The sequence below is a fragment of the Carlito syrichta genome, unplaced genomic scaffold (assembly GCF_000164805.1).
Source record: "Carlito syrichta isolate Samal-C Ts95f unplaced genomic scaffold, Tarsius_syrichta-2.0.1 Scaffold304306, whole genome shotgun sequence".
In the NCBI taxonomy this organism is placed as follows: Eukaryota; Metazoa; Chordata; class Mammalia; order Primates; family Tarsiidae; genus Carlito; species Carlito syrichta.
The window spans coordinates 430,348-443,013 of record NW_007248402.1 but is presented as its reverse complement, the minus strand read 5'-3'; the positions used below and the strand labels follow the sequence as shown (position 1 = coordinate 443,013).

The 12,666-nt window shown below is 35.8% G+C and overlaps 1 protein-coding gene across 4 annotated transcripts in view; it reads right to left on the bottom strand.

Moving 5' to 3' along the window:
• Positions 1-12,666, bottom strand: part of CDK14 (cyclin dependent kinase 14) — a 503,831-nt gene that overhangs the window by 403,589 nt on the left and 87,576 nt on the right. For all 4 annotated transcript variants that reach the window (XM_021713156.1, XM_008059636.2, XM_021713157.1 and 1 more), the window contains one exon: positions 9,211-9,290. In XM_021713156.1, coding sequence (XP_021568831.1) covers positions 9,211-9,290 — 80 coding nt within the window. The remainder of the gene's footprint in view (positions 1-9,210; positions 9,291-12,666) is intronic.

The window sequence follows — 12,666 nt, the reverse complement described above, 5'->3', positions numbered from 1 at the left end:
CATTCTTTTCCCCTGGAATTGACTTATTGTAGAGTATCATTAATTTTTCCGCCTGATGAAATTCATTTAGTATTTCTTTCAGTCTTTGCTGCTCTGAAAAATTTATTTGGCCTTCACTTGTGAAGAATAGTTTTTGAATGTAGAATTTTAGTTAACAGGTTTTTTTGTTTTGTTTTTAAGTACTTTTGAATATGTCATTGCATTGCATTCCTCCTCTATTGATTTGAATGAAAGGTCAGTTCTTAAACATATTTTTTCTACTGCATGTAACAAGTTGTTCTGTTCATCTTGCCTTGAAGATTTTCTCTTTGTCTTTTCTTTTCAACAGTTTGACTATGATGCATGCATATAGTTTGGGGTCTCTTTATTTTTCTCCTAAGCGATTCCCATCGCTTTTTAAAATTAGTCAAGCAAGTTTGAAATAATGTATTATCTTTGAACAAGCACTTCGGTTAAAAAAAATTCCAATTAAAATGCTGAACTGGTCATTTATTAGCAAATTGTTCAACATAACAATTTATTTATCTCTAAGCCTCAATTTCCTCACCTGTAACTTTGAGATATTGATCTACTCAGATTAATAGAATAATCATGCTTTTCAACAAATTTAGTAATTTTCTGACAGTTATGTTTTTTTTTAATATGCTTTTCCCAAAATTTCTCTCTCTCTTCCTCTTCTGCAACTGTGAAACTCCTTTCCGGAAAGGTAATTACAGTGTTCATGATGTATATATTTTTAAGAAATAAACACTGAAAAGTTTCCTAGTTTGTTATCTTCCTTCAGTGTACCTTAAACATCCAAAGATATTTACCTTAATCTAGAGCTTGAAGATATACGCATCACAAATTCCTGTCAGTGGCCATGGCATTGTCATGAAGCGCTGTCTATAGTTTGTTATCTTTTGAGTATTTCTTTGTTGCTAGACAGTACACAGCTTAGGTGGCAAAACAATATAAAGCTTCTTAAATATTGAGAAGTAACAAAGGTATATCAATGGCTTGCATCTTTTAAAAGCAATTTGTAGTAGCTACGTTAAGTAATATCATGACAAGCAGTTTGTAAGCAGTTTATGAATTCCCATCACTCTTTAAAATTAGCCAAGCAAGTTTGAAATAAAGTATTATCTTTGAACAAGCACTTAGGTTAAAAAAAATTCCAATTAAAATGCTAAACTGGTCATTTATTAGCAAATTGTTCAACACAACAATTTATTTATCTCTAAGCCTCAATTTCCTCACCTGTAACTTTGAGATATTAATACCTACATATAACATAAGAGTATGATGAGAACTGAATGAGGTAGCATTTTTTAAAGGTTGGCAAAGGTAGAAATTGAAAAAGTCCATGGAATTTTTAGACAGTTATAAATTCCAAAATTGTCCTAAAAATAAAATTCTTATACCTCAATTTATATTTTCAGTTGACAAAATAGGATAGAATATAATATAATATTTCTACAAATTTAAAGCAGCCAAGACAGCAGCTACGTGTTTTTCGGGTTTGGGGTTTTTTTTAGTTGGAATCTCACTCTGTCGCCCAGGATGGAGTGTAGTGGCATGCTCACAGCCACTCCAGCATCAACCTGCTGGGTTCTGGAGATCCTTTGCCTCAGTCTTCCAAGTAGCCAGAACTACAGGTGCATGCTACCATGACCGGCTAATTTTTTATTTAGTGTAAAGACGAGGTCTCGCCAAGATGCCCGGGCTGGTCTTGAACCCTCAGGCTCAGGCAATCCACTTGCCTCAGCCTCCCAGATTGCTGGGATTACAGGCCGAGCCGCCGAGCCCAACAAGTTATGTGATTTTTAAAAATCAAACTTTATCCTTTAAAATTAATGACATGAAAAAGAAAACATGCGATTTTCACAGCTTTTAAAGTCACATGATCTAACAGGTTACAAATTTTTGTTAATATCAGCTGGCAGATATCCATAAGATTACTCAGACTTACAAAGAATAATAATTGTGGCAATTTACATAAGCTTACTTAGAATCAGTCCAGACTCACAAATTTTTTATCTTCCATTTGCCAAATTTTTGCCTGTCAACTGTAAAATGCTCTGAAGCAGTTCATGTTAATTTTTGCAGTGACAGACATAAAGGGTTATTATTAGAGGGTTGAAAAAATATTTTAACACAATAAATGTGCATCACATTACAGCATGTGTGCACAAAGAATATTAATGATACAATTATAGGCCCTTTATCCAGGTAAAAGATTCATGCTGGTACTATAATTTTAGTCATAAATTCTAAAATAATATAGTCCCCACTGCATTTCAAAAATGAAGAATCTGAAGACAAAAATACGTTGAGTACTTGCGTATGATCACACAGCTAAAGGCACAGTCTCCACCAAGACTGAACATTTTCTAAATGGCTTATGGAGTTTTCCCAACTTCACCTCTTTGCTTAGCATCAGCCTTCAAAGAATCTGTGTACAATTTTGGTCATGTAGGTCCCTGTCTCCATGGCAATGCAGTAGAGTAGAATTTTATAAAAGAACTTGGGCACTGGATGGGAGATCCAGGCTGAACTTAATATCTGGCACTTAATTATTTGTTTGACTTTGGACCAAAAATAAATCTCTTTAGAACCCAGTCTCATTTTTAAAAAATTGTGTTTAAATAAAGTCAAGGTCTCTCTATGTTGCCCAGGCTGTTCTAGAACTCTTGGGCTCAAGCAATCCTCCCACCTCAACATTCCAAAGTGCTGGGATTACTAGTGCACACCACCACTCCTCGCCTAGAACCCAGCATCTTAATTAGTAAAATGAAGGTGATAATATCAACCTTCCTCTCAGAGTTGAAATTTAAATAAAATCATGTATTTGAATATGACTAGCAATTTCTCAATTTAGGTACAACTAACACCAGCTATCTAAGCTCGTACCATACTAAGTACTGTTGGGAGCAGAAAAAAAAAACAAACTGTACAATCATGTAAACAACTAACACATCAATGCCTGACTTTAAACTCACTGATTGAACTCATTATCTTTCCCGTATGCCACTGTCCCTCCCAGCACCTGACCACAGCCCCTCTCTTCTTATAGACTCCACCGTTTGTTTACCCAGTTACCCAAGACAAAATCCCAGAAGTCATCCTATTATCTCCATCTCCACCAAAGCTTCATGTCTAGTCTAACACCACAATGTCCCCCTTATGTCCCTTCCAAACACACTCATCTCCTATCTCTCTTACTGGCAAGCTCTGGTTGTATATGCACGGTGTACAAGCATATGCTAAATACTGCCCGATACTGTTACTCTCTTTTAATTTAAAATTGTTCCCTATTAAGAGTATCTAGGTTTCTCTTAAGCATAACCCTTGCCAAGAAAACCATCTGATATTCCATAAACCATGAAAGGAGACAACTGGTTCTCTCACTTTCATTTCTTGTCTGGGAAATCTTAAGACCAAAAAAGTTTCTAACTCTAGAATAAAATACCATAGAGTAAAAACATACATGCTGGGAAACTGCTTTAAAGATGAAACATCCTAAAACATTTCACCCACTCCCTTTCAAACCTTTCCTGTATCTCCTGACCCTTTATCAGTACCAACAAACCATGATGATGTCATACAAGGATTCTAAATTAAAATAGAAAAGCTGACCACTACTTAATTTCTCCAAGATGCCATCAAATACAGAATGAGTTTCCAGGCTCCTGAACCTCTGGACATGAATCTATGCAAGACTGGGGTTGCTTGCAAGTATTCCATTTAAGGTAAAAATAACATGCTAAAATCCAAAACCCTAGGCAAGCGTATAAGTATCAAGCAATCACCTGTAAACTACTTTACTGTACATGATGCTTTCCTATTTTGAAATCTTCCTATTGTTGACATTTTGTGAATGAGAAATTGACCATAACAGCAGAAGAGAGGCAAACTCAAATTCAAATGTTCCAGCTTAACTGAACAAGCCATGCTGCTCCCTCAATAATGTTAAAATGAACACAGCCAAAGTATCTCTCATCTTGCCCTAAATATTTCAAGTTCTACCACTAAATACCCAGAGAAATAGTTATTGGGCATGAACTTCTGTAAGAATTAACAGGGACAGATAGAAAGGCTAAGCAATAGATAGCTTTTGTTTCCACACATAAATAACAGAAAAATATAAAGTCAAATGAGAAAGGAAGAAAGAAACAAACGAAAACTAACTCAGGGTTTAATTCTTCCTCCTAATAAACATTTATCTCTACTAAAAATCACCTAGAAGTCAGACTTTATTAGAAAGACATCAAACTATTTTATTCAAAGAGAAATACAATGTCATTCCAGATCTCAACAGTTCTCTCATTCTGTCATCTCCAAAACATTCAAAATTCTGAATTTAAAGATTCCTTGGAAAAGCAAAACCACAGTGCTAAGGCAGCATTTCTAAGAGATAGTATGATCCAACTCTTCTTTTCTGCAAATAGGGTTACTATGATCCAAGTCATTCATTATGTGGTGTCATGGGCTAAACTGCGTCCCCCACAAAATTCAAAATTTATGCTGAAGTTCCTAACCTGCAGTACCTCAGAATGTGAGTGGTTTGGAGATGGGGTCATTAAAAAGCCAATTAAGTTAAAATAAGGCCCTATAGGTGGGTCATACATCCAATACAGTTGGTATCCTTATCAGAAGATAAAATTTAAATACAGACGGGTACATAGGAAAGATGATGTGAAAATACAGGGATAAGATTGTCCTCTACACGTATAGGAGAGGTCCAGCACGCATTCTTCCCTGACAGGCCTCATAAGTAAGGTGACAACACCTTGCCCTCAGACTTCCAGCCTCCAGAACAATGAGACAGTAAGTTTCGGTTGTTTAAATCCCACAGTCTGTGGTACTTTGTTACAGCAGCCCGAGCAAACTAATAGAGGTGGCTCGCCTTATAAAGCATGGTGATGAAAAACAAGATCATGATCAAAACCCAGCTTTCCAGACTCTTAACACCCACGAGGTTTCCCCCTCACTACACTGCCTGGTAATTAAGTCCCTGTTTTCACTCAAAGTTCTGTTTCACAAAAATGTCACACTGATTCAACTTTTTAAGGACCATGGTACATATGAGGAGGAAACCCCACATTACCAACAAGGCATTTTCACATAGATGGCCCATGAGATCAAAAGCTCTAAAACCCAAATAAATCACTCTAAAAAGTCAGTAATGACACTGTTTTTGGAATCTAACAAGCCTAGATACACGATAATCCCTTAGACAAGTTGATCTAACCCCTCTGAGCCTCAATTCCATATTTATAATATAAATCCTATAAACTATAAATTCCATAAAATAAAAAAATTCTTTCAAAGAGCTAATGTGAAGATTAAATTGAACAACAGCCTTTGTAAACTGTAAATCTTAAAAACAATTCACCGTGCAATCACAAATTATTTCATTTTTTTATTTTTTCACTCAAACTCAATACCATTGATATTTCCCTCATATCACTATAACCAATTATTAACCTAGCTCTGACATTTCTTCTATACAGCATCATTTTTTTTTGTAATTGTCTTCTAAAAAATCCGTAATTTCAAATCTGTACTGCTTTGAATGACTGATTTACCAGCTTTCAGTTTCCTCTTTTTCTAATCTATATCATATCCCAGTATCAGATTCCTCTTCCTGATACATCCAGCTCAAAAGTCTTTAGAGGCTCTCTAACCCACAGAATAAGCTCTGCATTCTACAACACAACTGCAGCCAAAGGCCAGTTCCTAAGCTCAGCTCAAGGCTTAAAATGAAGTCATATTGTCAGCTAAACCCGGTTCTCAGTGTGCCAAGAATTCACGCATTCTATGCCCCTCTGTCTTGCCCTAGACGTCCCCTTTAATATGCCCAAGGGGTCTGCCTCACATCCAGCCAGTGTGAACAAGCAGACTATCAACATCTTCAACTTGATCCTGCTCTCTTCTTCCCTCATTATTCCTACAGATGGAACCACTTATCACACTGGATCCTCTACTGTCATTATGAACTTGCTTTTGACTTTGAACCAGAACTAGCACCAACATCAAAGTTAGGTTGGTTATTCTAGTGCATACTCTGCATACTAGGGCTCCTGTCTCCTGGCTAATTTCATTTTCCTCCCAGTTCCCTCATGATCCAGTGTCCCTTGTCCATCTCCTCTCTCACATTCAGGATCCACTATAATCAAATTCATTAACATTTTTAACCTTGCCTTCCTTCACAGCTCAATAGAAACCCATTGTTCTATCTCAGTCAATGGTTTTCAAACCCATCAAACTCAATATCCTCTTTACAGAACAAATATTTTTACTACTTTTTTTTGGATTTACTACTATAAAATGAAATCATACATAATAAGATACATGCACAAACATAATTTCAAATATTTATATATAATTTCAAAAATATTAATCTCCATATATGTAACTGGAATATAAAAAAAGTAATTTATAACAAAATAAGGTATTTAAATACACAAACAGTCAGATGCAACTATAACAAAAAACAAATTGAAGAGTGGTACTCACATCTATGTACAGAAACAGCATAAATATAACCACTACAAATATAGACTGATCCAGGTGGTATTATCTTAGTGAATGAAATAACAGAAGCATAATGCCTTTAGTTACATAATTTTCTAAAATGTGAGCAAGTTGTAGCAAAGTTTTAAACAAAACAAAACACAATTCCTCCTTGATTTACACTGTAGTTGTATTCCTGAATAATTTGGCAATACCAAATCTGTGCAAAGCATACTTTTTGTTTGTATGCAAAAATCACTGGGTCACAGGCTCAGAGACATATAAACAGATTTTTCACCTACATGAATGCTCAGTAGGACACAAAAAGGCTTATGAGACATAAGACAATTGTTCATTGCATTAGAGACTGAAAATATTTATCTTTAAAGGGTCAGATAGTATATAATTTAAGTTTGAGAGACCATACAGTTGGTCAAAAGTTCTCAACACTAAGAAAGCAGTCACAGACAACACATGAAAGAATGGAGTAGCTATTTACAAAAAAACCAAAAAAAACCTGGCAATAGTCTGCCCTTCCCTGTATTAGAGTGCCCCACATATTGCAAAATGCCCAGCTCCTACTCACTAAATCTCATTTGCACTGTTCAATTACTGTGAAGACCAAAACACCTCCTATTGAGCAATACTACCCAACTCTCCCACCACTTCCAACTGAGAACTCCTGATCTGAACTATTCCTACTCACCACATTTGGAAAAGCATTGAGCTTTCTGGTCTCTTCTCCCTTTCTACACCTGCCTGGAATGCTACTTCTCCTCAATCGATTCTTTCCTGTTTTTCTGTCTTATGCCTAATCCAAGGCTCAGCTGACACTTTACCTCCTGTCCCTAATGGAAGAATTTCCTTAGAACTTACAGTCTCTTAGAAATGAGAAAGAGTGCTTATAAGAAAAAAAGAACGCCCTTCCCTGTCCCCAAAACTCTCTACAATTTCGAGAAGGAGCGAGCATTAGAGAGAGAGAAAAACCTACCTATTTGGAAAATCTGATGTCATTGAAAAGAATGTCTCGACCATTTACAATCTGCTGTAAGGTTGGGTAAAATAAGACAGAGAGGTATATATTTGATTTGGAGAGAAGGAGTTGATTGATGAACTTTATAAGAACAATTTCAGCCAAGTAAGAATGGAGGAAACCAAACTAAAGTGGCAAGAAAAGGAGAATAAGAGATAAAAAGTAGAAACAGAAAGAAGATTTATCTAAAATAATATATGTAAGTCATATAGATAGATGTGAGAAACAAAGCAGATGGGCAACAGACTACCTGTAGTTCACCAATACCTTGACAAACTGTTAGAGCAAGCCAACGATTCATCTTGTTATGGATAAACAGAATAGCTGTGATCTCTTCAATACAGAAACAGACTGAGGTGTTATTTCAAGATAATTTGCACTTTTTAAAATGGCCAGGTATGGTGGCTTACACCTGTAATCCCAGTGCTTTGGGAGGTCAAGGTGTGAGGATTGCTTAAGGCTAGAAGTTGGAGACCAGCCCAGGCAACACAGTGAAAACCTGCCTCAACAAAAAGTTGTTTGTTTGTTTGTTTTGTTAATTAGCTAGGTGTGGTCGTTATACACCTTCAGTCCTAGCTACTTAGGAGGACCACTTGAGCCCAGCAGTGTGAAGCTACAGTGAGCTATGATCATACCACTGCACTCAAGCCTGGGAGACAGAGCAAGACCCTGCCTATAAAAGTAAATAAATAATAAACATGTAGTAGAAGGAGACCTACTACTCCTAAATGTCATGAAGTAGAACTCAGAAGTTTCCATGAATAAAGATGTTTTATTCTTCTGCAGTACAAAAACTTTTTCATTCAGGAATTAAAGCAAAAATAGAACTATTTCATTTCATAAAACTTAAAATATTATATATAGCAAATAACTACATTATAAAGGAAATTTTTAGAAAATAACAGACTGGAGGAAAATCTTACATCATGAATGATCCTAAGATATGAAGAGTGTCTACATGTTGATAAGAAAAAACAAGAAAAAATACCGTAAAGGACAGGAACAAAGAAATTAAGAACAATGAAATTCGTATAACCAATATAATAGCATGAGATGTCCCCATTTTTAAGCCGGGCTCAGTGGCTTAGACTGTAATCCCGTGCCTTTGGGAGGCTGAGGTGAGTGGATTGCCTGAGCCCGTGGGTTCGAGACCCACCTGGGCAGCGAGACGTCATCTCTACAATAAAATCACAAAATCAGCCAGGCGTGGTAGCGCATGCCTGTAATTCCGGCTACTTGGAAGACTGAGGTGGAAGGATCACTGGAGCCCAGCAGGTCAAGGCTGCGGTGGCCGGGAGCGGCCACTGCACTCCAGTCTGGGCGACAGAGTGAGACTCCAACTCAAAAAAAAAAAAGAATTTTCCTAAAAAATAACAAATACAAAGCAATGCTAAATTAGCATGTAACTCAGGAACTCTCTGAACAAAATCAGACATACAAAATCAATTGCCTTAATACGCTTACCATCAATGCACAAGAGTTTTTTCCCCCACATCTAAGTATACAACAGGATGGTTTTGTTTTTAACATAACTTGATATCATTGCAAGAGGTACTAATTTTTAATTTTCAGTTTATACATCCTAATATAATCATGTAATTTTAAAAACCAGCATATTCAGAGGTGTAAAATATTTAAATAGCTACGGGCACCACGCAAAGACAAGTAAAAGTGCCTACCTTCCCTGATAGCTGTGAACGGTGTTCCTTCTTCTTCCTGCAGCCTGATCACCTTCAGGGCTACCAACTTCCCGTTTACCCTGTAAGAAATGAAAACGATGAGAAGTGCATCTAAAAATATGTGCCCATTATGTGTCTAATTGTCTTCCTTATAATTTATATTTTACACATTTCCACACTGAAAATGCCAGTGACTCAATTACACTGCCACCGCAAGATTAGTGTCAATACAGCTAGGAAGTCTATATCATCATCATAAATATTCACAATTCAACTATTCACACTTGCATAGGCCAACATTCAACTGAAGTTTTCTGTGATTCACTCTGTTCCTTCCAAAATGAAATTACCATGCTTGACAATCATTCTCAGAATAATTAAAAATCAGGCAGTCAAAATAACTCTCTTCTTTTGTTTCTCCAATAGCTCCTTCTTTGTTTCTTTTCCTGAAGTGTCTTCATCTTCAGTCTTTAGCTGAGGTCATTCAATTCCTAAGGACAGAAACTTGTCAGTCAGTCTTCTCTCCTCTCTTTCTCAACAACACCCATTCCCGTTTTTTTTTCCCTTTTTTTTTTTTTTTTTTTTTTTTTTTTTTACTACAGTCTCCTAAAATTATATTTGGTCTGGTTGTGTTTAATATTACACTATACCACCAAAAAAGTTATGAATATTTTATGATTACAAGATTACACAAGACCTATCCAAAGCAGATGGTCCTTCCAGACACATTCTAAATATGTGTTGGCTCTAATTAAAAGTAAGATTGTGCTATGGAGATAACTTTTTATCCAGTCAATTCTGTCATCAATCAAAGACATGACTGTCTATACAGGTTTCCATCTTCAGTGTTCTTTTTTTTTAACCTTTACTAAGGCTAGCAATATACATTATATGGTCTGTTTGTTAATTAAAATAGGATTTTAAAAAGGCACATACAATCCTCAAAGGATTGGTTCCAGGACCCCCTTTGATACCAAAATCCAAGGATGCTCAATTCTATTATATAAAATGATGTAGTATTTGCTTATAACCTATGTATATCCTCCCATACACTTGAAATAATCTCTAGATTACTTAAAACACCAAAGTAAATGCTATGTACACCAGATATAGATATGTAATCCACAGATACTGAAACCACAAATATGAAGTCAATTATACTAAAAATGTAAAAGGTACAAGATATATAGACTTCCACATATATTACACATAAATCTATATACACAACAGATATACATATAAATACACACACAGAAATGATAGCATACAATACAGAGCATACTGTACACTGTTTTTGTCACTTTACAATATATTTTGCTGACTTCTTTATAAAGTCATAGAAAAATGCCTCTTGCTTTTGAAAGGTCACAGCATGTTCCTTTGTATGAGCATAGTATACTTAATTTAATCCCAGTCCTCTACTGACAGGCTTTAAGCTTGTTCCCAAATCTGTGTTAGTACAAGAATACAATTGATATTCTTGTATATGTAACTGCATCCATGTAAAAATGTCTGTAAAATAATAAAAGTGGAATTGTAAGGTCAAAAAGTATGTGCATTTCTGATTTTTGATTCTGATGAATACTGGAAAATTATCTGGCACAGAGGATACCAATTTACCCTTCCTATAGGAGAGCTCCTGTACTTCTTCTCCCTCATCTATGCTATATGTTATCAATGTTGTATTTTGTATCAAAAAATGGTTTCTTGTTGCAATTTAAATTGCTATCAAAGATCTCTAGAGGTTAAGGAACCAACAAAGGAAAGCTCACGTGGTCCAGAGAATTCAAAGCCTGAGTCTGAAATAAAGAATCTGAATGTCTCATTTTCAAAAAAAACAAACAACCTCATCTAGTTGGTCCATTTTTGCTCAAAAAAACTGAACACAGAACCCAAAAGGCCAAAGAATGTATCACAGTTCAACCATCCTAGAGGCATTTCTGACTGAATTGACTGCTGAAATACGTTATTATGGGTTGCAGTAATGGGATAAAGACATCTGATTATAAGGCTCCACAATGTGATGTTCCTCAAGGTTAGGAGTTGTATTTGTTTTTCCTTGGGATTCAGCAGGGAGGGTGGACCTGCTGCTTATCTGCTCTGCATCCTCTCTTCTGAGTGTATTACCTTGATTTTTCTAATCCTGTTTGTGTTCATGGTACCCAGGTGCAAGCAAAAAATTACTACGCACATGGGGTTCAGTTGGAGACTGTACCGTGTGCTCTTCACTTTGTCTTTTAGGATAAGGCAGGCCTTTGGCAGGGCCTGAGGCTGGGACACAGTCAGTGCTGACATCCGCATGAATTTTTCTCAGCCCAGTTGAGCTCATCACTGGCTCCCTGAGGAATCAGTAACCGATTCCAGGAACTGCTTGGAATTTTCCCCTTACTTACAGATATTTTCCCCTGACCCATATAAAACACGTACAGACACAACCTTTTTCCCACAAAGCTTTTCATTTCTCTTGAGAGCACCAACTCATATGTACCAAAAACCGAATTCTGAAATACAGAGACCTCATGCTTCTGAAGGCTACGTACTTAAAACATTTTCTCAGATCATGGAACTATGACTGCCCTGTAGCAAAATGGAAGGAGATAGTCTTTAATTAAGGCAACACTCATTTCCTAAACGCAACTCAAGATGGAACCCCTCTAAATAATCTCACAGACTTCTTTGTGTTATTTTTGTGACAAAAAAAAATTTCAACATATTTTCTGTGATAACTGCATACAAAAACAAGACCCAGGTTCATGAAATTCTCATTTCTCAATTTTCCATAAATTGAACCTCTAAGTGTTAGTTTTTTTTATAGGATACAATCACACCAGTTAATGACAAGAAGATTTTATGTATTACATGATATTAAGCTAAAACTTCCTTCAAATTTATACTCTATTGTAAGCTCCAGAAGTGAAGGGACTTCTGTTTTGTTAAATGATATGTGCGTAATCTAGAAACTTCCTGACACAGAGTGGATTCTCAAAATGTTTCACTAAATGAGTAGTGATACTGTTATATGCTGACATTTTTCTCCTATACCTGTAAAATAAGTCCCAAATAAGGCATTACAATTATTATTTCCAAAAAATTTCAGCAATACCAAAATGCTATAAGCTTTCAACATCTTCTTTCAAGTTAGATTTAACTATTTTTTAATTTCCTTTTCTAAAAATAAAAAGTGCTATTTCTTTGTTTTTGAAGCATGTGGATATAGAAAAGTTAATTCCCTGAAGTTTTAAAAATTTTAAAATGCTTTGTTAATTAACCTTTTTGCATCCAGCAGACAAGTTTCAAAACACTCAATATTCTTTAATAATCTGAGCACAGACCAATAATCAGCATCTCCCTCTTCTACAATTGCTTCTTTCTCATTAAGAATCGGATTGATTATCAAATTGCTCTTTAACTTAAGAGTCATTGTGACTTTCTCTTTTCTTAATTAGTTTTTTTCTG